Source organism: Ursus arctos, unplaced genomic scaffold, assembly GCF_023065955.2.
Source record: "Ursus arctos isolate Adak ecotype North America unplaced genomic scaffold, UrsArc2.0 scaffold_10, whole genome shotgun sequence".
Lineage (NCBI taxonomy): Eukaryota > Metazoa > Chordata > Mammalia > Carnivora > Ursidae > Ursus > Ursus arctos.
Window position 1 is genome coordinate 75,728,489 of NW_026622764.1, and position 24,073 is coordinate 75,752,561.

At 37.5% G+C, this 24,073-nt stretch overlaps 1 protein-coding gene across 1 annotated transcript in view; it reads left to right on the top strand.

The window, feature by feature from the left end:
- The window catches only part of MICU2 (mitochondrial calcium uptake 2), a 187,159-nt gene that overhangs the window by 69,190 nt on the left and 93,896 nt on the right, over positions 1-24,073 (top strand). Inside the window, exons 3-4 of the mRNA XM_026492985.4 lie at positions 12,009-12,040; positions 12,154-12,229. Of these exons, the coding sequence (XP_026348770.1) occupies positions 12,009-12,040; positions 12,154-12,229 (108 nt within the window). The remainder of the gene's footprint in view (positions 1-12,008; positions 12,041-12,153; positions 12,230-24,073) is intronic.

Here is a 24,073-nt window from a genome sequence, read left to right on the forward strand (position 1 = left end):
AAAATCTTGTCATTTACAACAGCATTGATGGACCTAGAGGGTATTAGGCTAAGTGAAAAAAGAGAAAGACAAGTAAAGTATGATTTCACTTATATGTGGAATCTAAAAACCAAAACAGATGAATAAATAAAACAGAAACAGACTCAAATACAAAAAGCAAGTTGGTGGTTGCCAAAGGGGTGGTGGATTATGGGATGGGTAAATAGATGAGGGGGGATTAGGAGGTACACACTTCCAGTTATCAAATAAATAGGTCAGGGGAATGTAAAGCACAGCATAGGGAATAGTCAGTAATACTGTAATAACTTTGTATGGTGATAGATGGTAGCTACACTTGTGGTGAACATAATGTATGTTAAATGTTGAATCACTGTGTTGTACACCTGACACTAATATAATATTGTTTGCCAACTGCACTTCAGTTAAAAACAAAAAATTAAATGAATGGATTGACCACTGGATTTGGCATCATGTGGGTTTATTGGTGACTTTCATAGGAACAGTTTTGGTGGGGTGGTGTAAGAAAAGAAAGCCTAACTAAAGTCGTTTTTAATGGAAATGGGAAAAGAGAAAATGGAAGAAACAAAAATAGACACTGAGGGGTTTGACATAAAAGAAAGGAGAAAGTTGAAGCAGTAGATGAAAGTGGAAGTGAGAGCAAGAGAGGATTTTTTTTAAGACAGGAGAAACAGTTGTATATGTGTGGACAGATGAGAGGAAAACTTGACAGTGCAGGAAAGAGAGAGAATTTCTAGGACAAAGTCCTAGAGAAGCCAAGAGAGGAGAGAGAGACTAATAACACAGTGGAAACATGGCATTAGGAAAGGCATACTACATGGTGGGAGCTTGTAGAAGTTATGTTTTTGTTTCTCAGTCAATTAAGAATCCAGCTGATCAGCTGACAATGAAGAACAGGTTGGGGTATTGGAGTTTTGCCAAGTAGTCTTCTAAAACAGTAAGGTTTGATTGTAAGGATTGAGAAGTGTAACATGATCACCAGTAACCTTATTATAATCCCAGTTGGGGTCATTACTGGTGAATTTAAAATGAATCTAATCAACTGATTGTGGTTACTTTTCTCCATGTTCAGCTGTACAGTGTTGGGATGGAGAAGGCAGAGAGCTGGATCTAACAAGGGTTGGGGTCAGCCAAGAGCATATAACAAAGGGAAATAGAAGTAAGGGACTGATTATAATGTTGGCCATCGAAGCTCACTGGGTGGGAAATTACAACATAAGGAGGCAAGGAATAATGAAAAGATGGTGGCATCAAATATATGGTAGGACCCAGTGGGATCAAGGGATGGTTGGAGTCGGCATACAAAAATGAGGGAAAAAAGAACAGTGGTATTATTATGTGGCATAGTTGATAGTACAGGTCCTGGAATAGCACAGAAACTGAGTTTGGACGCTGACTCTGCCACTTAGTAGTAATGTGTCTGTGGGCAGTTATTTAAACTCTTCAAGCCTAGATTTCTTCATCAGTGAAATGGGAATGCTATTAGTACCTACCTCAAAGTGTAAAGATTCAGTAATGTAATACAAGTAGAGCACTGAGTTCCTGGCATATAGGGAGCTCTGAAATTTTAGCTACTTCATAAAATTGTTATTCTTAGGGAAAGTACAAAAATATTGGCAGTCGTTATATCTGAATTCTCGAATTGAGTGATTTTTAATTCTTTAATTCTTTTCTGTATCTTTTAAAGATTTTACAATAAGCATTATTCCCAAAATTGGTCCCCCACCCCATTTGTGTTTTTATTTGTATCTCAGCTTAAGTTTCAATGGTTAAAAACTGAAAACCAAACATTAATGAATTTATGTAGCTTTGGAAAACCAGAAGTGTCTGGGCTGAGATAATAGAGTGATCTTTACCTTAAGAACTCTTTCTTAAGACAGAGAAAGCAGATGTTTGTAGCTCCTGTTTATGCCGCTACACTTCATAATCATTATTGGTAATAATAAAATTTAGTGCTACCATTACCCCATAAAAAATATCTGTTCCACCACTTGTTGGACTTTGATTTTAGCTCGATTCTTGAAAAGTGTTTTCCCACAACCAGGAGCTCTCTTATAATATAAATCCCCTTAAGAATGAAGTCACAGCTTAACCCTCTGTTACTAAAAGACAAGTGCAAGCAAAAACATGTCACAGAAGAGATGTAGGAGTGTCGGAAGAGAGGAATAAGGCCAGTAAAAAGATACCACGGGAATTTTGCCCCATGCTGGTCCTGACTGTTCCTTAATTCTATATCTTGCATGCCTGCGTTTATACTTAAAACATAGGTTTTAAGCAAATAAATAAGCCAAATTCAGTTTAACCTGTTGGCATTAATAGTTTATTCTGAAAAGTAATTAAGATGACCATAGAATCTATTATGGTGCCTGTACCAAAGTTGTTTATGTTAGCCCATGTCTTGTGGATTTATCTTGGACTTTTGGAATTCCACAAATGAATCTTAAATTTTAAAATGGTTGCAGTTAAAATACATAGTTCTTATCTTTGCCACTATTATAGCTGTTGATTTGGGGCTAGTCTCCAAGTCTCTCTGAGAATGTTTCCAGCTCTGTAAAATTAGGTATAATTTCATTCTTTCTAATCAAATGTGGTAGCAAAGAATTTTATAAGCTTGCTGGATAGTAAATTCACCTGGAGCACTTGTTAAAAATCTGAAGTTCTGTTCCTGCCTCCCCTGATGATGTTGGTTCCGAAGGTTTGAGACAGGACCCTGGGATCAATCAATAACACCCTCTCCCTCCTTCTTTGTTATATTCCTAATCTACTTTCTGTCTCTATGAATTTGCCTATTCTAGATACCGCATGAGTGGAATCATACAGTATTTGTCCTTTTGTGTCTGACTTCTTTCAGTTAGCGTAATATTCTCAAGGTTCATTATGTTATAGCATATATTACTTCATTTTTTTAATGGCTGAGTATATTCTATTTTATGGATATGACATTCTTTTTTCATTCATCAGTTGATGGTTGTTTCTACTTTTTGGTTATTATAGATAACCAAACACTTCCCTGAACATCCATATACAGGTTTTTTGTGTGTACATAATGTTTTCACTTTTCTTGGGTGTATACCTAAGAGTGGAATACTAGGTCATATGGTAATTCTGTTTAACTTTTTGAGGAATTGCCACTGTTTTCCAGAGAAGCTGCACCATTTTTATATGAGGGTATGAGGGTTCTACTTTCTCTACATCCTCCTCTAAACTTGTCATTTTCTGATTTTTTTTTTTAATATTTTATTTATTTATTTGACAGAGTTAGAGACAGCCAGTGAGAGAGGGAACACAAGCAGGGGGAGTGGGAGAGGAAGAAGCAGGCTCATCGCGGAGGAGCCTGATGTGGGGCTCGATCCCATAACGCCGGGATCACGCCCTGAGCCGAAGGCAGGCGCTTAACCGCTGTGCCACCCAGGTGCCCCTGATTTTTGTTTTTTATTATAGCCACCCTAGTGAGTGTCAAGTGTTACCTTGTAGTTTTCATATGCATTTTCCTAATGAATGATATTAAGCATCTATTTGTGTGCACGTGGGTCACTTGAATGTCTTCTTTGTAAAAATTTTTCCCCAAAAATTCATATTTTTTACCCATTTTTACTTGGCTTATTTAGCTTTTTAGTGTTGAGTTGTAGGAGTTCTTTATAAATTCTGAATACTAGACGATTATCAGATAAATGACTTGCAGAAATGTTCTCCCATTCTGTGTGTTAACTTTTCCCTTTTTTGATAGTCTTCTTTAAATACACAAAAGTTTTAAATTTGATAAAGTCCAGTTTGTCCATTTTTCCCTTTGGTTGCTTATGCTGTGATGTCATATAGAATAAACTGTAAGCTCACTATAATTATAGTTCATGAAGATTTTCACCTGTTTTAAAAGTTTTATAGTTTAGTTCTTATATTTAGATCTATGATACGTTTCAAGTTAATTTTTGTATATGGTAAGAGGTAGGGGTCCAATTTCATTCTTTTTCATTTGGATATCCATCCAAGTTGTCCCAGTACCATTTGTTGAAAAGACTGTTTCCCTAAAGAAGTCTTTGCACCATCTTCTTTCTTTCTCAGAGGAAAAATTGGGGATGATTTTACTGAAATATTTTATCTAGTTTTTTAAATGCTATTGTGTGACTAAGAAGAGTTCTATGTAGTTGTTTCTATAAATTTTCTTAAAGAGATAATAGGGTTTAGGCTTAATTACATCTCCCCACTAATAAACCTTACATTTTATTTTTTTTAAGTTTTTTTATATATTTATTCATTTTTAAGTAATCTCTACACCCATCTGGGGCTCGAACTCATGACCCCAAGATCAGGAGTTACACATTCTTCTAACTGAGCCAGCCAAACGCCCCAAAACTTACATTTTTTTAAGATTTTATTTATTTATTTGAGAGAGAGAGAAAGAGCACAGAGGGAGAGGGAGAAGGAGACTCTCTGCTGAGCAGGGAGCCCAACATGTGGCTCAATCCCAGGAGCCTGAGATCATGACCTGAGCCAAAGGTAGCCGCTTAACTGACTGAGCCACCCAGGTGCCCCCAAAACGTACATTTTTAAAAAACATCTTGGTTTGTTTTATGCCTTTTAAATTGACTATAGCTTATGCTTAATTTCAGTTTTACTAGTTGTGTTTGAAGTAGGTTCTTCACAGCACAGTTGATCCTTGAACAATGCAGGGGTTAGGGGTGCCAACCCCCCATGTAGTCAAAAATCCATATATAACTTTTGACTCCCCAGTAACGTAATTACTAATAGCCTTACTGATAACATAAATAGTCAACACCTATTTTGTATGTTATACGTATTTTATACTGTATTATGATAAAGTAAGCTAGAGAAAAAATGTTATTAAGAAAATCATAAGGAAGAGAAGATACATTTACAGTACTATATGTATTATTGAAAAAACCCATGTATTAAGTGGACTCATGCAGTTCAAACCTGTGTGCATTCATTGTTGGGGCACCTGAGATAGTGCCCTGTCTCACATAGCCCATTGTGATTTCAGGATATTCCAGATTTCCTTTAGTTTTAAGTTTATGCTTCAAATTTCTTGTATTGAAAGATAGGTCTTTGACAAGGATGTGGTGAAATTGAAATCCTCACACATTACTTATGGGAATGTAAACTGGTACAGCCACTTTGGGAAACAATTCAGCATTTCCTCAAAATGTTAAACATAGAAGTACCAATATGACCCAGCATTTCCACTCCTAGGTGTACCGTCCAAGAGAAATAAAAACATAACTCCACACAAAAACTTGCACGTGAATGTTCATAGCAACATTATTCACAATAGCCAACAAACAGAAACAACCCAAATGTCCACCAACAGATGAATGGATCAACGAAATATGGTAGATTCACACAATGAAATATTATCCGGCTCTAAATGAAGTACTGATACATGCTACAACATGCATCAACCTTGAGAACATTATGCTAAATGAAAGAAGCCAGTCACAAATGTGACTGACTGTATGATTCCATTTATATGAAATGTCTAGAATAGGCAGATCTATAGAGACAGAAAGTAAATTAGCAGTTGCCTAGGAATAGGGGAAGAGTGACTGTTAATGGGTTTTCATTCTTTTTGGGGTGATGACATGTTCTGAAATTAGGTTGTAGCGATAATTGTACAAATCTGAATATACAAAAAACTATTGAACTATACAACTTAATGGATGGCTTTTATGGTATATGAAATATATCATAAATCTGTCATAATAAAGCTATACAAAATGCATGTATAAAAAATACCAACTCTTGTACCCAATTGAAAATATTGGTTTTAAAATTATACTTTAGGAAACATAAATGGAGACACTAAAATAATAAAAACATGATACATGCTTTTCTAATATCAGAGACCTTCTTGTGGGTCTAAGCAAGTGTGTAAACCAAAACAGTCATCTAGTGTAATTTTAATAGAAAAGTGAACTGATTTATAAGAGGTAGCTTTATATATATATATATATATATATATATATATATATATAATTAAAAAGTTTTAAAAGCACAGATTGATGATAAACTCATTTTCCAAAAAACGGTTGCTGTGTTAGGCCTCTAGGACTCACTAAGAAGTCTTATTCCCATTCCTCCAGTTAAACATGAAGTCAGTACCTGAGTAGACCAGGGCTGTAAGTATAACTGCTCTCATAGCGTTGGAACACTATACAAAAGTATCAAATTTTCCAGTCGGTCCTTCTACACCATTAAACATGTCTAGGGGCTTTCTTAGAAACACACACATACTTAAGATGGAGCCCAATAAGAATTCCCTTAGTTGTCAAACTGCATCATGGCAAATAACTTAAGACTTCCATGCCCCCTGGCTCATCACCAACCCACCCCCAACTGGGGAGTATGCATTTTCCTGTGTGAGAGGAACAGGTTTAAAACCCAGAGGCACTGTGTTGGGCATTGGGATATAGTGGTGAATAAAGCAGATGTTGTTGTATTAGTAGAATTTACAATCTAGTATAAGAGTGGGTAATAGATGGTCTTCAGTGTGGTAAAGTTTCAGTGGAGAGGTCAGTAAGGGCTGGAGTAATCAAGACTTAACTGAGGTATGAGAAGAATGGATAGAATTTCCTTTGGTGAAGAACACAAGATCATATTGCACATGAGGTGGTAAATCAGTTAAGGTGCTGTGGCAGATTGTATTTCCAAAAATGGCTGCAGTACTATTTCTGGTCCTATATACTCTTCCACAATTTTGCTAGCAAGAGGTAGAGCCTGTGTCTCCTCCCCTTGAAACTTTGTAACTGCTCCTATTCACAGGAGATGCCTGGAAATGACACTATAGCACTATTGAGGCTAGGTCCTAAAAGGCTATATGGACATAAAGCCAGTTGCTAATATCATTTTTAATGGTAAAAGATTGACTGCTTTGCCCCCAAAATCAAGAACTAGGCAAGGCTCTCCATTCTTACCACTTACATTCAACACTGTACTGGAAGTCCTAGCCAGTGCCAAAAGGCAAGAAAAAAAATGAGGCCTATAGATTTAAAAGGAAGAGTAAAGCTATATTTGGTCAGAGACATGTTATCTATGTAGAAAACCCCAAAGCATCTACAAATAATAGAACTACTAAAATGAGTTATCAGGGCCAGGTTATTGCATCTCTATATGAAAATCAGTTTTTTTCTTTATATTGGCAGTCTCTGATGTGTCATGCTAAGTTTCTTACACTTTCTCCTACATGTTCTAGCAAACTGCCTGATCACCTCAAAGAGAAAATAGAAGTCTTTAGATAGCAATTACCTCAGCTTCCTGCCACCAAAATTACCACTTGCCCTCTCCCTCCTCATCACAACAGAAGTGACTGACAAGCCCTACTCTCTGTTCCTAGAGTGTTCCAACTCTCCCTGTCTTAGTACTGCACATGCTGTTCCCAGAATGCTTTTTAACCCTACTTCTCTGAGCTAATTCATGCTAACTCTTCAGATGTTCACTTCAGCATCTCTTATTTGGAGAAGCTTTCCCTATCTTCGCATCTCCCCATTATTTAGTTTCTTAGCTGCTGTATTTCCCCCTTTATATCAGCTCTTAAACTGTAATTAATTTGTTGTGTATAATGTTATTATTTCATAATACTTGAGGTTGCAAAAAAAGAGTCACTTTTTTTCCCTTCAAAAATAATTTAAATTTATTTAAAGAGCAGTTCAGCAAAGTTGACAAGTAGGCCACTTTCATACATTTTAGGAGATCACTATTTGTCTCCCTCTAGAAGAAATACCAACCAGAGGATATCTCTTGCTCTCACTATTTAAATATTCCAGCAGAAATAAGCAAGCCGCATGCTTTGTTTTTTTTTTTTTTTTTTAAAGATTTTATTTATTCGACAGAGAGAGAGACAACCAGCGAGAGAGGGAACACAAGCAGGGGGAGTGGGAGAGGAAGAAGCAGGCTCATAGCAGAGGAGCCTGATGTGGGGCTCGATCCCGGAACGCCGGGATCACGCCCTGAGCCGAAGGCAGACGCTTAACCGCTGTGCCACCCAGGCGCCCCAAGCCACATGCTTTGTTGAAGGAAAATAGCACCATTTAATTTGCCCTCCTTTTTTTTTCCTCCAGTTATCACTTTTATTAGTGATATGAGGAAGTTTGTTTTGCTAATGTGTCATTTTCTCCCTCAGTTTCCATAATAGCCATGACTGAATTCAAGCAATTATTGGAGTAACTAGTTCTCTTATACTAATTCTAACATTGATGCCAAGTTGTTCCATATATTCATGCAGAAGATATAAAATGATGGCAGTGTCTCTGTTGTCTAATTGTTATGTATCAAAGTCCACTTACCTCCAGCAAAATGAAATTGAATTACATACCATTAATAATATTTTTATAGTTGGAATCATCAAATAACTTTATTTTGGGTAAAGATTTATTTGACCTGTAACAATACTTAATATGTTTAATGCAGTTTTACTTATTTTAAGTATTAAAATGGCTGTTTGCCTGTAACAAGATGTGCTTTTTCCTGATTTTTACTTCAGAAATCCTCTGTAAACAGTGAAAGCCACATGGTGGAATCTCTACAAGAGGTGGAGACCTTTAAAAAACATTCTTCCTGAGCCAGAATTCCATTGTAGTGCTTCATAGATCTTCAAGATCTGTGCCTTCCCCTGCCAAGAAAAGCCACAATGTATTTTCCATTCTTCATGCTCATATAATAAAACATTACAGCCTCAACTCTAGCTCTACCTTTTTGCTGTTAAGTTTTTCTCCCATTCTGTCATTTCCATATATGAGTACATGAATATATATGAAATAGCTATGCATATAAAAAGACTGGATGATTTTTTATGTGTGTGAAAGTAGAAATAACCTAAGAAAGAAAAGCAGGAGTTTTTCCCTCCCTCCAAAAAAAAAAAAAAAAAAGACAGACCAAACAAACAGACAAAAAAAATTTAGTTTAGGTACAGATGGGTTTCATTCTTAAATAGCAAAATGTGGCCAAAAATATTTGGGTATATTTAATATGTCCTGATGTTGTAATTATTGTCAGAAGAGCAAAGGTCATGGCTGATCACACCACAGATCAGACCATGGACCTCTTACTTTGATCTGTGGTCTCCTTGGTACAGTTCATGAACCAGTGGTATACAAGTAGGCACACCTGGGTGAGACATCCCGTACCCTAGTGTTCTGGATTTGAAACACTACAACCCCTTCTGCTACTCAAGGAAAAGTTTATTAACTTAGGAGAAAGAGGAAACAAGAGAAATTAGATGTTCACCCCTGGTAACTCCTTTTTTTTTTTTTCAATTTGATATATAATTAGATTGTTTTATTTTGTGTTCAATTCATAGTAATTTTTTTAATAATAATTTTTTATTATGTTATGTTAGTCACCATACAGTACATCCTTAGTTTTTGATGTAGTGTTCCATGATTCATTGTTTGCATATAACACCCAGTGCACCATGCAATATGTGCCCTCCTTAATACCCATCACCAGCCTATCCTATATTGCATATAACACCCCCCACCCTCCTCCCCTCTGAAGCCCTCAGTTTGTTTCCCAGAGTCCGTAGTCTCTCGTGGTTCATTCCCCCTTCTGTTTATCCCCCCTTCATTCTTCCCTTCCTTCTCCTTCTCCCGATCTTCCTGCTATTTCTTATGTTCCATAAATGAGTGAAAACATATGGTAATTGTCTTTCTCTGCTTGACTTATTTCACTTAGCATAATCTCCTCCAGTCCCATCCATGTTGCTGCAAATGTTGGATAATCTTTCTTTCTGATGGCTGAGTAATATTTTTTTTATCTTAAAATGAATTTTGTATAAGAGAATGACCTCTTTTTGTCAGCTAAAATAATTTATTTTCTAATTATTGATTCCATCCTGAAAAAATATTTTTTTACAAGAGAAGCTCATTACGTACACAGTCTCTCCATTTTTGATAATCAAATATGTATTCAGGTACCAAGCAGAACTTGTAATCAACATGAAATAACCAGTGTTACCTCTATAATCATCTCTTGCCTAATCATTCAGTTCTGTGAAGTTTCCTGAAGTGTTGCAGTGGTTCCCAATTACTACTTTAATGGAACTGAAGGCATCTAATACCTGTTTCTAAAAAATCTGGATGAAAAGAAAAATCCCCCAGTGCCCATATTGTGACCTAATTCCTCTTGCCCATCAGTCAGTCTTATTTGTTTTATTTATAAGATGAGGATAATAAATTATTAGCCACTTAAAGGCAGGGGTCTAAGAAGACATTCTGGAATCCTTTCTAATTTTATTCAGTTATTCAGCAGATAGTAAATGCTAATCACTGGGCTACATAAAAGGAAGGACAGATATGGAATCTGGCTCAATAGGGTTTTACAATTTCATTCTTACATGTGATTCTGGTGTTATATTATCAATTAATTCATGACTTTATTGTATTTTATTCATATAGTATTGAATTTTACTGTCTTAAGTATTTGGCATCAAGACTTCTAGCTGCAGGGAATCAAATGCTAACCTTCTTTCCTCACTCAGTTTCAAGTAGAAGGATTTTTTAAGCACAAAGATTTTTAAAAGACCAAGAAGAGATCTAGATACGAAGCAAATATAAGACCCCTTAGAAATAATCTTATTACTTATTGTCCATATTGTCACCTTCAAGATGTCAGTTATCACTTCCTAGAATACTTTTTTCATTTGGGTACAAGGATTAATCTCTCTGGGGAGTAACCTTAATTGTCTAAAAATAAAAGTACCTCTGGTAATGAATAATTTGAACATGACTTGAAGAAAAGCAATTTAAGGTATGTGAATCATGATCAATTTCTTTTTTTTTTAATAGAATACACAAAGGTAAATAAAATATATCTATTACATAGTTTTCTGGCGTTTGTTACTAGCATTGTATAACCGCATGTTTCTGTATACACATTCACATAAGCCCCTAGGTTTGTAATTTAGCTGATAACTGTTGTCTACGTGATGATCTAAGGCTCTATTAGCACCTAACATTAGAATCTAGGGTTCTTTATCATTGGTGACACATAGTTTAAAATTATCCCAAAAATAGTAACACCGAAATTTATAAACATGGGCATAGATGTCTCTAAAAATGATAGTCATATTCGCAACTACTGTTTCCATTAATAATGCAAAACTAAAATCTTGACAGTTTATTAACAGCAAATGATAGAATTTGTGCCCAGTAGATTTACAGTCCAAATTAAGCATCCTAAAGTACAGAAAAGGCACATCTAAAAGTATTCATTTTTTTTAACCTGTCACCTGAACTTTCAGAGACCATGTAATTGTGCTGAAGGAACTTCATAGACAAGATAATCTTGAGAGCAGAAAGGGAAGTTTGTGATGCATATGGCTTATGTAAGAAACAACATAAAACATTTTTCAGTATTCTAGATGTGTAAATGACTTGAGGCTATCATCAGAATAAATCTCAACAAAAGAAGCAACTGAATGCTTTAGAATTATAGTGGGCAAGAGGAAAATGATGTAAAAATAAAGAGGATGGCTAAACACCTGAAAGAATTATGAATCCCTGTTATCCAATAGGAAATTATTAAAAATAACATTAGAATGGATAGTCATGTTGGCATGTTGGGTAGACTTTTAAATTTACTAGAGGGCTGTAAACTTAAGAGAACTTTTCAGGGTTCAAAAACGTAGCTTCCTAAAAGATGAATGTGTATTTTTTAATCAGTGAAAGCAACAAGATTTTTTAAATCATATTTGACAGTTTATTTATGATGCAGACAACTAAGAGAAGTCAAAAATGGTGATAAGATAAAGTAGGGGGAGTGAAATTGAAAAGTAGGTCTTATAAAAACCCATAGCGTCTTTGTGTTGACCTAGAATTCTCTGGCTCTTAACTCTAAAGATATTAGCTAAATTGCCAAAGTTTTATTTTCTTATAAGTATTTAGTTGTTTGTTTTGTTTTTTAAATGATTTTCTTTCTTTGTGGAAGTTGAGTTTTACCAACGAATATGGGTACTAAATAATGTTTCTTCTTTGCTGTAGGTAAAACTTCAGTGAAGAAGCTGACAAAAAAGGTAAGCAGTGTGTGGGGGAGAGAATTCTTTCTTCCTTTCTTTTTGTTCTTTTTGGTGACATAGAAAATGAACTTTTATAAATTAAATTTAAAGATTTTAATATGTATTCAAAGGATATCGAGGATATACTGGCAGGAATCCACCCAGCTCGTTGTGGATCAACCTTTTTTAGAGACCTTGGCGATAAAGGTAATTTTGATTTGTTGTTAAATTTCTGTTTACTTGTTTTATTTAACCAGGGTATTGTTAAGGAATTGTCGTGAGGTCTGTAACCATATAGTAGAGAATATACAGTAGAGAGCCAATGTAGAAAATGTTTTAATGCTATGTTCTTTAATAGATGTTTTTAAATCATAATAAAATACTCATTAAGTAAGAAATAACTTTCTCAAACTCTCTGAGAGATTACAACTTAATTATTAAAACACCAATTTTAATTAAAGCCTAGGGAGGAGGAATGTGGCAAGAGAAGGCCTCAGAGAGATCCAGAGGAACGCCAACACTTAAGGGAGTAGAAGAGGAAGCAGTGTTCATGAAAGAGACTAGGGCAGAGTGATCAGAGAAGTGGAGGAGAATCAGGAGAATGTTATCACAAAAGCCAAGAGGAGAAAGTGTTAGGGAAAGAGAAAATTACATTCAGGCCACTTGAGAGACATGGGTGTGAGCAAAGGGATTTAAAGGTCAGTAGCTGAGGGCAGAGACAAAAGGCCAGGGGAATGCTGGTTAATGTTAGATGAAGAGACTTGAGCACATTTCTTATCAATGAAAGGAAGAGATATATAATATATATTATATAATAAAAGAGAAAGGAAGTATGAATGGGACAGAATCCTGAAAAATGGGAGAGAAAGGATTGTCTTTACAGCAAAAATGGAAGGATCAGTATTCCAGAGTGCGTAGCTTTTCCATTGTATCAGTAGGAAAGGATGAACAGGTGAGTACTTAATGCAGGTATTTGCAAATTTAGTGGCAAGAAGTAGAAGCAGGTTGTTCTGGATAGCTTTGATTTTCATTATAAAGTAGGACGTGTGGAGAAGGAATATTTGAAGTAGCTTCTGTGATATGGAAAGAGACCAGACCAGAGAAACATAGAATTCTAGGAAGCCTCAAGGGATCTGAAAATAATGTAGGGCATGAAAGAAGAGTCACCCATCAGTGCAATTGTATGATGCTTTTCCTGCAGAATACATGTAGGAATAGAAATGTTGGACAGTCGTACTGTATTTAGGATTTTGCTGAGCAGATGGGTGGAAGAAGAGTCACAGACTAGGGGGTTAAGGTTGTTGAGGGCAAGAGAGGTTTTAAGTAACGAGCCATGGAATCTAAGCAAGATTATAGAGAAGAAAGTAGAATAGTAAAAGGGAGATGAAAAGAAGAAAGTGGGGCAGTCGAGAGAGCTGCCAGTGAGGTTGAAGAACAGGTGTAGTAGGAGTCCAAGAGCAGAAAAGAACTTGTGGTCATAAAGTGTTTAGATTTATAGTTTCAGAGATGAAGCGGTTCTAGCTGCTTTCAGGGTTCTAGGTGTGGTCCTGGAATTGGATGACTAAAGCAGAATTAGGTTTCAAAGTTAACATAGTGAAAAATTCTCAAGGATCTGAGAGATAGGGTATTGTCTGAGAGAAAGACAGTGAACCAGATACTAAAGTCTTCAGTGACTGAAAGATGAGAAGGAATTTTGGTAGATGACCACTAAGAAGAAAAATAAAAGGTGGCCTGGCTGGATGGCATTAGCCTCAAAGACACAGAGATTTTTATAAGAGGTTAGAAGAGAAAACGTCTGGAATTAGCATTGAAGTAGAAAAAAATGAATAATCTCCATTTCAGAAGTCTGCAGGAGGTACCAGTACCCTTGGTAGAGAGATCCAGGTTTTGGATAAGGCAAGACTACACATACAATGAATAGGTTAAAGGTAGTGTACTGTGCAAAGACAGTTTCAGAGAGCATGGTAGGAAAGCTTGGGTAGAAGTAGAGGAGTAGGAGATTGGTTGAGTCAGGAAAGATAAAGCATAGACCAGCATGCAGATGTATAAACAAAGAAGATAGATGCCATTTTAAAGGGAAGGGAGATGAGGCTGCTGAGGATGGTAGGACGTAAGCCAGAGAGGTGTGCAAAGCCTAAATCATGTATCCCTTTACAGGACATATGAAAGAGTTTAGACCTTATCCTAAGAAGAGTGGATTGCCTTTGAAAAGTAAGAAAGTGACAAATGAGGTTAGAACAATCACTCTCGCAGCTGGGCGGTGAATGGATTGAGGGAGCAAAATAAATAAGTAGGAGCTTTTGTGTTAACAGCAATGGAGAAGAGGTAGTGGAAATGGAGAGAAGACTATAGACTTGATAGGTATTTTGGTGATAGAATTGGTAGGACTTAATGACTGGATATAAAAGGGGAGGAAGAAAAAGGAATCGTGTATGGTGCCCACATTTCTGGTTTGATCAGCAAGGTGAATGATTATGCCATTCACTTCACCAAGATACATGGATCATAGGGAGAGGACTAGAGTCCAGTTTAGGACATAAACTGAGTTCAGATTTAAGAATTGTCAGCCATCTAGGGGCACCTGGATGGCTCAGTCAGTAGGGCGTCTGCCTTTGGCTCGGGTTATGATCCCAGGGTCCTGGAATCGGGCCCCACGTCAGGCTCCCTGCTTAGCAGGGGAGTTTGCTTCTCCTCTCTCTGCCCCTGCTCATGCTTGCTCTCTCTCTCAAAAAAAAAAAACTTAAAAAAAAAAAAAGAATTGTCAGCCATCTAAATGGCACTTGAAGCCACAGTTGCAGATGCAACCATGCGGGAAGCACTTAGAAGAGAAGAGGCCCTGAGATAAAACAGCTCAGTTTTAAGAAAGGGGCCCTTTACAAAGCTTGAGAAGGAGTGGTCAGTCAGGGACTCACCCAGGAGAGTGACCTCACCAGTGCTGTTTTATAAGTTTTTCCTAAATAAACACACATACATGATCAACAACAATTTTAATAGCTACGAATACTTCCTGAAGGCTTCCTATGTATCAGATACTATACTCAGCCTCTTATATGTATTACTACATTTAATCCTTACAACATTCCTTTGAAGAAACTACCTTCATTTCATACCCCCATTTTATAGCTGGGTTAACTGAGGCACAAAGGGGTTAAGTAATCTGCCCAAAGTCATATACAATTTACAAATAGCATTTAGTGGAAGAAGAGTAAAGATAGCAGAGTAGTAGCAGGACCCTATGCTTGCCTTTTCCTTTGACCACTGCTAGATAAATATCAAATCACTCTGAACACCCAACAAATCAATCTGAGGACTGAGAGAACAAACTGCACAAACTAGAGGGAGATAAGAGGCCACATTGTGGAAGGTAGGAAGTACGGAGACGTCATTTGGGGGAGAAAAGAATCGTGGGTGCTCAGAGGGGAGGGAACCCTGATCATGGAGAGAGGGGGAAGAGAGAGAGAGCTCGCAAAAGAGCAAACAGGAAGCATGCAGGGGATTGCACAAGAAAAATGCTTCCCCAACACCATTGAATGGGAAAACGAGAGGGACTGATTATTACAAGATTTTACAAGCAGTGGAACTCAAAGACTGAAGTTTCAGAAGTCCTTTGAGCCTGGCAGGCATATTGGTGCTCCTGTGAAGGAAAAGGGCAGAGCCTGGGACCAGACAGCATGGTCTGAGTCACACTGGGAAAGACAGTTCCCCTTCTTAGAGTGCATTTGGGAGAGGTGGCACTGCTTCATTGGGGACAAAAGAACTGGCAGGCAGCATTGAGCTGCCCCGTTCATTAGCATAGAAGCAGAGGCACCTGCTCAGGGCAGCTAACCTGGACGCCGACGTTTTGTTATGCTTTACCATAAACTCCAAGTCCCTATGTGTTCGTGTGACTGCCCTTCTGGGACAACAAATTGCACCAGCCACAGTTCAGCAAGACCCTTCCCCAGAGGATTAGTGTGGGTCTGCGCCATGCCTGGTCCCTAAAATTTGGGATTTTGAAATCCAGACAGTCTTCCTGAGATAAAACACAGGAGCACAGTGCTGCCAAGTGGGCAGGCGGCTCAGACCCAGACAGGGTGAAGACAGGGATCTGAGGCATGTCTGGGACACACAAGAAGAGATTGATAGCTTTTCTGTGATAGCTTCCTATCACAGTGGTGGGCGCAGACTCCCCTCTCCAGAGAGGAGAGAGCCGGCTGACATCATTTTTCTCCCCGCCCATCAGCCTGATCTGACTTCAGTGAGCTACATAGTGCCCACAGTGAAGGCTTGAGCCACTTACACCAAGCTCTGCCACCCTGCACATGCTTTTTTACTAAGGCAAGTGTGCCTGAGCGCCAGAGTAGCACTGGGTCCCCTCCTCCAGAAGACCAGCACAAACACCGCGCCCCCCCCCACACACACACCAAGTCTACTGACCATAGAGCTCTGCAAAGCTTCAGCTCTAGTGGAAACAGGATCTAGCCTCTTTTAACAAGCAGACCAAAACAGAACTAGTTAAAACTCACTACACACTGGACAAGGTACAAACACTCCCCACAGCAGGCAAGGAGAAACTCTGCATAGGACTGACCTGAGGGAAAGAGCAGCCAAAACACAAAAACACGGTGCACACAACATACACGAGAGACACTTCCCAAAGTGCCAGGCCCTGGACAGTATATGACCTCTTCTTAATATGGCCATTATTCTCAGGAGCAGGGAACATAACAGGCTTTCCTAACACACGGAAGACAGAGACCTAGACAAAATGCCAAGATGGAGGAATTCATCCCAAAAGAAAGAACAAGAAAAGGTTATGGCCAGGGATCCAATTGAAACAGATCTAAGTAAGATGCCTGAACCAGATTTTAAAACAACAGTCATCAGGATACTAGCTGGGCTTGGTAAAAGCATAGAAGACACCAGGGAGTCCCTTACTACAGAGATAAAAGACCTAAAAACTAGTCAGGCCAAAATAAAAAATGCTATAACTGAGATGCAAAACCAACTGGATGTAATAACCACAAGGATGGAAGAAGCAGAAGAATAAGTGATATCGAAGATAAAATTATGGAAAATAATGAAACTGAAAAGAAGAGGGAAAGAAAAATATTGGATCACAAATGTAGACATAGGGAGCACAGCAACTCCATAAAGCATAAAAACATTTGTATCATAGGAGCCCCAGAAGAACAAGAGCAGGAAAAAGGGACAGAAGGTTTATTTGAGGAAATTATAGCTGAAAACTTACCTAATCTGGGGAAGGAAACAGACATCCAAATCCAGGAGGCACAGAGACCCCCATCAAAATCAACAAAAGCAGGCCAACACCAAAATGTATCTTAGTAAAATTTGTAAAATACAGAGATAAGGAAAACATCCTGAGAGCAGCAAGGGAAAAGAAATCCCTAATTTAGAAAGCAAGACAAATAAGGTTAGCAGCAAACTTATCCACAGAAACTTAGCAGGCCATGGGCACCTGGGTGGCTCAGTCAGTTAAGCATCTGCCTTTGGCTCAGGTCATAATCCCGGGATCCTGGGATCAAGCCCCACATCAGGCTCCCTGCCCAGCAAGGAGTCTGCTTCTCCTTTTCCCTCTGCCCCTCCCCTCCCCCCCCGTTTGCACGCTCTCTCTCTCTCAAACAAATAAAATCTTTTAAAACAAAATAAAACTTGGCAGGCCGGAGGGAGTGACATGATATATTCAACATGTTGAATGGAAAAAATATGCAGCCAAGAATATTTTATCTAGCAAGGCTGTCATTCAGAATAGAAGGATAGAGAGTTTCCCAGACAAACAAAAACTAAAGGAGTTCGTGACCACTGAACCAGCCCTGCAAGAAATATTAAAGGGGACTTGTCAACTGGGAAAGAAAGACTAAAAGCAACAAGGACTAGAAAGGAACAGAGAAAATCTCCAGAAACAACTTTACAGGTAATACAGTGGCACTAAATTCTTATCTATCGGTAATCACTCTGAATGTAAATGGACTAAGTGGTCCAATCAAAAGACATGGTGACAGAATGAATAAAAAAACAAGATCCATCTATACACTGCCTACAAGAGACTCAACTTTAGACCTAAAAATACCTACAGACTGAAAGTGAAGGGATGGAGAACAAGTTATCATGCTAATGGACGTCCAAAGAAAGCTGGAATAGCCATCCTTAAATCAGACAAACTAGATTTTAAACCAAAGATTGTAACAAGAGGCAAAGGGCACTATATCATAATAAAAGGGTCTATCCAACAAGAACATCTAACAATTGTAAATATTTATGTCCCTAACTTGGGAGATACAAATCAATTAATAAAAAAAAAATAAAGAAACTCACTGATAATAATACAATAACAGTAGGGAACTGTAACATCTCACTTCTTGCAATGGACAGATCATCTAAGCAGAAAATCAACACGGAAACAATGGCTTTGAATGACACACTGGACCAGATGCACTTAACAGATACATTCAGAACATTGCATCCTAAAGCAGCAGAATACACATTCTTTTCAAGTACACATGGAACATTTCCAGACTAGGTCAAAACTCAGGCCTCAACCAATACAAAAAATTGAGATCTACCATGCATATTTTCTGACCACAACCCTTATGAAACTTAAAATCAACCACAAGAAAAAATTTGGAAAGACCACAAATACATGGAGGTTAAGAAACATCCTAGAAAGAATGAATGGGTTAACCAGGAAATTAAAGAAGAAATTAAAAAGAAATTAAAAAAAATATATATATATGGAAGCAAATGAAAATGCAGCAAAAGTGGTCATCTTAAGAGGGAAGTAGATAGCAATATAGGCCTACCTCAAGAAGCAAAAAAAAGTCTCAAATACACAACTTAATCTTACACCTGAAGGAGCTAGAAAAGGAACAGCAAATAAAGCCTAAAGCCAGCAGAAGGGAAATAATAAAGATTAGAGCAAAAATAAATGATACATAAACAAACAACAACAACAACAAAAAACAAACAGTAAAACGGACCACTGAAACTAGGAGCTGGTTCTTTGAAAGAATTAATAAAATTGATAAACCCCTAGCCAGACTTATCAAAAAGAAAACAGAAAGGACCCAAAAAAATAGAATCATCATAAATGAAAGAGAAGAGCTCACACCAACACCACAGAAATACAATTATAAAAGAATATTATGAAAAATTATATGCCAGCAAATTGGGCAATCTAAAAGAAATGGATAAATTCCTAGAAACATACAAACTACCAAAACTGAAACAGGAAGAAATAGAATATTTGAGCAGACCTATAACTAGCAAAGAAATTGAGTCAGTAATCAAAAATCTCCCAACAAACAAAAGTCCGGGGCCAAGTGGCTTCCCAGGGAAATTCTACCAAACATTTAAAGAAGAGTTAATACCTATTTTTCTAATATTCCAAAATAGAAATGGCAGGAAAACTTTCAAACTCATACTCTGAGGTCAGCATTACCTTGATTCCAAAACCAAAGACCCCACTAAAAAGGAGAATTACAGGACAATATCCCTAATAAACATGAATGCAAAAATTCTCAGCAAGATACTAGATAATAGGACCCAGCAGTACATTAAAAGGATTATTCACCACGGTCAAGTGGAATTTATTCCCAGGCTGCAAGGGTGGTTTAATATTTGTCACCCCAACTCCATGAAGTCGGTAGCAATCAAACTGCTTATTATTAGTATCAATTCCTGCTCTCACTTCAGTGGGTCAGTATATAGCGGACTACATAAACTTGAATTATATTCTACAAGTATTAGTGCCTTATACTAGACTGTCTAAATATCTTTACACCACTCCACCCCACCCCTTACCTAATTCCTTCCAGTAAGCACCAGAACATCCCTGTGTACTTAAAGAGGTTAAAAATCTCCTTACTTTAAGCGGGAGTTCACTGGGAAGTAGTCTCTAGGTAGTGAATAAGAGGGTATGGTCTGGATCAGCAGACTTAAATTCAAAATTTTCCTGGTTTTATGACCTGAGGAAGTTACTTAATCTTCATCCTCACTTCATCTTTAAAACGAGATAGTAGGGCGCCTGGGTGGCTCAGTCGGTTAAGCGTCAGCTCAGGTCATGATGCCAGGGTCCTGGGATTGAGGTCCGCAGCATCGGGCTCTCTGCTCAGTGGGGAGTCTGCTTCTCCCTCTGCCCCTGCCCCCTGCTCATGTTCTCTCTCACTCTCTTGCTCTCTCTCAAATAAATAAAATCTTTAAAAAATATATAAAAATAAAACAAGATCGTAATGCCTGCCTTTATGGAATTGTTGAAAGTATATAATAAAATAAGATGTTTTTAATGTTTATAGTATCTGCTTAAACTGATTAGGAGCATGGGCTTCAAGCTGAGTTTGGATTCCCAGCTCCATTAGTTATCTGTGTGATTTTGGGCAAGTTAGTCCCCATTTCCTTACTATGTGTCTGGCACATTGGAAATTTATAACTGATAATAGTAGCAGTATTGTATTTGCTATATGTTTTTTAAGATTTTAGTATTAACTGGATCTTGGCCTCTTATTAGTCAGTTTATAAATTAAAATAAATAATGCCTTTTAAATCGTAGTTAATACAGATTTTAGGGAAATGTAATTAATTTGGCACTTCAGAGAAGATTTTAGGAAAACATTTAAATCGCAAATACTGATAGTTAGGTCAAAGTTCCAGCTATGAGGTATCCTTTCATGACAGGTACTTTCTGAACACATTTTGGGATTTGAACAAAAATACTGTAATTACCAATTGTGAAAACTTGAGTAATGTCTGTGAATATAAACTCAGTTATTTTATATTTGAGTGTTTTTTCCCCTGTAGGAAGGAAGGGTGGGGAGAATTCTAGAGTAATGTTGACCTTTTGGCAGAATTTTTTTTTTTTAAGATTTTATTTATTTATTCGACAAAGATAGAGACAGCCAGCGAGAGAGGGAACACAAGCAGGGGGAAGTGGGAGAGGAAGAAGCAGGCTCCCAGCGGAGGAGCCTGATGTGGGGCTCGATCCCATAACTCTGGGATCACGCCCTGAGCCGAAGGCAGATGCTTAACCGCTGCGCCACCCAGGCGCCCATTGGCAGAATATTAGAATCAGGAGTAGGTTAATTTGGCATTTTTTATAAATCACTAATATAAATATGTAATTTTAGGAATTTTATTAAAAGTTATTTTTAAGGCAAATTCATAAAATAAAAACTGATGAAAGTTTAAATTATTTTAAGAGAAAAATATCTAAGAGATAAGAGATTAATCTGTAGTATTTATAAGGCAGACTCATTTTCAAGAACCTTAGAAGCACCCTTCACTTCTGAAAAGAATTTCCTCCACAAGCCTCATTCCCCTGCATTAACCTTCCACACCATCAGGAGTGCTTTAAATGCCTCCTGCTGTACCTGCCAACTTCCTGCTCATCAGCTGTCCTACTCTGTGCAAGTAATCTCTGAAACCACCAGAGATCTTGTTCTTTCTCATTTTTTGCATTTTGTTACACTGTACTGTCTCTCGTATTTTCTAATTAAACCATAAATTATCTTAAGAGGATAAATCTGTGTGGTCATTTGCGTAGCACTTAGCCTAAAATGTTCTCTAGCACATAACAGATACTCATCTAAAATTGCATTCCACGCTAATTAATGTTAACATGAACACACTAATTACAAATTATTCTGATCTATTTCAGTGAGTCCCTTGACTTTTTTGTTATGTAATTTGAGTTAGCCTTTCTGTGAATTAAAAGTACAAAGACTACATGTTTTTAAAAAATATTTTCCAGTTGAATCTTTTCAGTAATTTATATTGATCTTCTTCCCAGTTAAGATTGTTATTACTTTATCAACAAAATTAAATCCAGCTAGCAGTAATGCTTTCATAAATTTTAGAAAGAATACATCAACTATTGATCAACACCTGAATAAAAACATGGAATTATCAGCAAGTGATTTTATTATCTTTTTCACTAAGATCCTTCCTTTTGATGTAAAATATTTCTAAAATACACTAGGTGAAACTTCTGCCTCCTAGTGACCAACATTTTACCAGCTTAATGCATAATGACCTGCAACTATCGTATAGAATATTTTCACTTTTCCTGAACTAGATATTATTTAAATTGAAGTTATTCATTGTATTACCATATTTTATGTGGTGTATAATTATTTCAAGTACATGACCTATAAAATGCATTAAGTTAATTGAAGTAAATAAGTAAACCTGATCTTGGCAGTCTTGAGCACAGAACAGTTTTTTAAATTGCACTACCCTACCATAGATTACATGAACATATATCTAATATCGTATATTCTGTGTTCACAATCATGAAGATAATTATTAAAATTAGTAAAATTCATAATGAAGTATATCCTATGCAGAGAGGAATTTAATGAATTTTAAAGGCATTTTTTCCTTTACATAAAGGAAAAAGAATATGACTCCAAGTCTACTGCATCTGATCCTGCAACTACGTCCATCTTCTCCACCTTCACTTTGTTATGGAAGTATTGTTCCCAATAGCAGAAATAGTGCTGCCTCCCGTTTGCCCCCGGCCTCTTCTGTTGCCTTCCCAAGACTTCTACACTTTGGTGTTGTTCCCCTGCCACATTCTCTTTCTGGGCACTGTATCCTTCCTCTTTTCTATATAACCTAAACATCTCCCATATTTAAGGAAAAACATTCCTCCTGTGACCCTACATCCAGTTTTCTCCATATTTTGTAATCCCTTTTCATAGCCGAGCTCTTTATTTTGTGTTGTACTCACTTCCTCACCTCCCAGTCATCCTTTAGCCCACTTCAGTCTGGCATCCATTCTCCAATGACACCACTCTTGTCAAGACCATCAGTGACCTTCTTGTTGTCAGATCCAGTAAAGATATTCTGTATTCTCGGCACCCGTGACGCCAGCAGTACTGACACTATTACCTGCTCTCACCTCAAACCAGTCCCTTCTTTTGGCTTCTAGAACCCCATACTTTCTTGTGTTGTTTTACCATCCTGGTGGTTTCTTCTCCGTCTCCTTTGATGAAATTCAACCAAAACCACCTAAGCTGAAGAAATCAGTCATTCTGATGGGGAGAGTTTGAACAAAGGGGTTGACTTCCTAGCTGACAGTCCTAGCAAGCAATGAGAAACTATCTATCTCATAGGAGATAATGGAGTTTGAAGGCAAGACATAACAAACCAAAGGAGGTGAGAGGCCATCTGGCAAATGAAGGGCAATATTTTTGAGGCCTAAAGTATGATGTGGGAGTTGAGATTTCAAAGAGCAGTAAGCATTCATTCATTTTCTTGGTATAGAGAAGATAGCAAATGGTGGTAGAGCTTCCATGAAAGAGGTTATAGTGGAAGACTTGTAAGCAACAGTGAGATTTGTAAGGAAGATAGAAAGTTATTCCCATTTCCATAATGTGTTTCAGACAGGAAAAAATATGTCTAGGTTTTCTTTATTCCCTTCTTTTGTGGGAAGGGGGGATTTTAATAGGTTTTGTTCTGTTCTTGAAATTGAGGGCACTGTTCTCTTCATTCAGCCTCTGCTTGCAGCAGCAAGAGTCATGAAGCAGTTTTGCTATCAGCAGATGAGGAGTCAGAGAGGCATCCTCGTGAGAGGCATTCAGTCAGGACTCTGTTAGAGTGTGGTCTCTTCTGGAAATCGTGGATCTGGTTTCCAGAAGCAGCACTGTGACTCTGTCTATCTTTACCAGCTTTGCTGCTTCTGTGCCATAAGGAAGATAAATAAGTGTTTGTTTTTAGAGGCCAGTGAGGAGGATTATCAGTAACTTCTTTATTTTCTTTAACTTTTAGTTACAGGCATGTATATCTCTATATGTCTGTCTCTGTCTCTCTATATATATACCTTTCTAACAGTCAAAGAAATAAATTCATCAGCCTACTCACATATTTTCCTATTGGATAGTACTCTCTCCCTGTTCCTTACATAGCTGGAGATTTATTTATATTCTCAGAATGAATAGGAGCATCGTACATTTCCAAGATTTCTAAAAGCATTAAAAGCCAGTATTTCTGGATGGATGAGGGGAGGGCCCTTAGTGATGCACTATTAGAGAAACAGAAAGTGGAAGTCCACAGCAG